The sequence below is a fragment of the Apis dorsata genome, unplaced genomic scaffold, assembly GCF_000469605.1.
Source record: "Apis dorsata unplaced genomic scaffold, Apis dorsata 1.3 scaffold_960, whole genome shotgun sequence".
NCBI classification, from domain to species: Eukaryota; Metazoa; Arthropoda; class Insecta; order Hymenoptera; family Apidae; genus Apis; species Apis dorsata.
Genome location: NW_006264068.1, coordinates 4,349 through 6,294, shown reverse-complemented (window position 1 = coordinate 6,294; position 1,946 = coordinate 4,349). Strand labels below are relative to the sequence as shown.

The 1,946-nt window shown below is 15.4% G+C and overlaps 1 protein-coding gene across 17 annotated transcripts in view; it reads right to left on the bottom strand.

Annotated features, from left to right (window-relative positions):
* The window catches only part of LOC102678519, a 50,315-nt gene that overhangs the window by 47,196 nt on the left and 1,173 nt on the right, over nucleotides 1–1,946 (bottom strand). For all 17 annotated transcript variants that reach the window (XM_006623838.2, XM_006623830.2, XM_031514286.1 and 14 more), the window contains exon 2: nucleotides 229–528. In XM_006623838.2, the coding sequence (XP_006623901.1) occupies nucleotides 229–528 (300 nt within the window). The remainder of the gene's footprint in view (nucleotides 1–228; nucleotides 529–1,946) is intronic.

Sequence of the window (1,946 nt, the reverse complement as noted above, 5' to 3'; positions counted from 1 at the left end):
CTAAAAGTATTATTATTTATTATCATCTAAAATTTAATCTTAGAAATTATTAATATATTTAAATTTATTTCTTAAAAATTTATATATAGATATAAAATTATAAATTTTATTAAATATTTATTTTTATTATTATATTTATATGTTATTTTTATATATTAAATTTGTATTCCACAAATATAAAAAAAATATTTTATTATTTATTTTAAAATAAGAAATAAAATAACTTACCTGGAATCTCTTAATTTATAACTGCGATCACCTTTAGCAGAAGTTAAAATGTATACAGGGCTTTCCTCAGGTCCACTATCATCTTGCTGAGAGTGACTCTGATGATCACTACCTGGGAGACTTCCATATTGTTGCGCATCCTCACTACGTCCAGAGGTAGATGAGGAACTTGAAGAAAGTGGTTTTGTGTTAAATGTACCAAGTGAGTTAAATGTTCCAAGTGGAACATTGCTTGTGTTACCACTGACACCAACAGTTAGTTGACTTTCACCTGTAAAACCAGATACCATGCTCGTTGTCCTATAAAACAAAAATAATGATTAATTATTATTTATATTATATTCTTTATATCATTATATTTAAATATAATTATTAAAATAAGATTCATTTATTATATCAATTTTAAATTCTTATATATTGATTATTTTAGCATTTAAAGAAAAATCAATATCAATTTTTATTAAAAGATATTTTTAATATATTTTGAATAAAAAAAAATAAAAGAAAAATAAAAGATTTAAAAAAATTTAATATTAAAATTTATCGTTTTTTAATTCAACATTTAAAAAATTAATCAAAATTAATATAATATAAAAAAAAAAAATAAATTTTCATATGTGAAATTAGTTCAGAACTTATTTGATTTCTTATAAATTCATATTTTATTATTAGTATTAAATATAATTATTTTATTAATTTGTATTGTATTTTATTTAATTTTTTTGTACATTTTAATATGAAATTATAAAATACTTTGTTTACTTATTAAAAGATATATAAATAAAATTAGTAAAATAAAACTTAAAGTATTTATGATATAAATTATAATGCATAAGTAATCAATATTAATATATTTTTTTAATATATTCTATGTGAATTTATCGAATTTTCTTACTGATTTTTTAATATTTTTTTATAATGAGAAAAATAAAAAAAATATTAGATTCCATTTTACAAATAAAAAAAAATTAATTCGTATTAATATCTATAATTGGTTTATAACTAATTTTTTATTATATTTTTCAAAATCATTAATATTCAACAAAATTATTTAATTATTTTTTTTTATTTATATATTTTTTTATTTAAATTATAACAAAATAAATAAAAAAAATCTGTCTAAATCTATGGAAGTTTGGGATTTAATTTTTGGAAAAAATAAAATTTTATTAATATTCGATTGCAATGTTTTTTTTTATTTTCATTTATATGTTACAAAAAAGTGTATAAAAAAAGTCTTGTAAGAAAATAGTACTTTGAAATTAGCATTATCATCATTATTTCCATTGAAATATAACATCAAAATTTCATTTTTATTCCTATATTTTATAATTGTTCTAAATTATTTAAAGTAAAATACATATATATTATATAATAAATAATTAAACACTGAATTTTTTATATTCTATGAAATTTTTATGAACATTAAATAAGTAATTATATACAAGATAATATATAATAATTTTATATTATTATTAATATTATAATTAAATAATATAAAATTATATTACATTTAATATTAAATTAATATTGTAATTATATATCTTATTATATTCAAAGTATTATAATAAATTCAAAAATAATTTAATGTTGTAATGAATAAAAGATTTATTCTACTATCATAAACTACTGTAAAATTAAATTGCTTTGAAAAAATGAATATTTTTACAACTTTTATATTTTAATTTCTATAATCTTTAAATTTTCTATAAATTTCC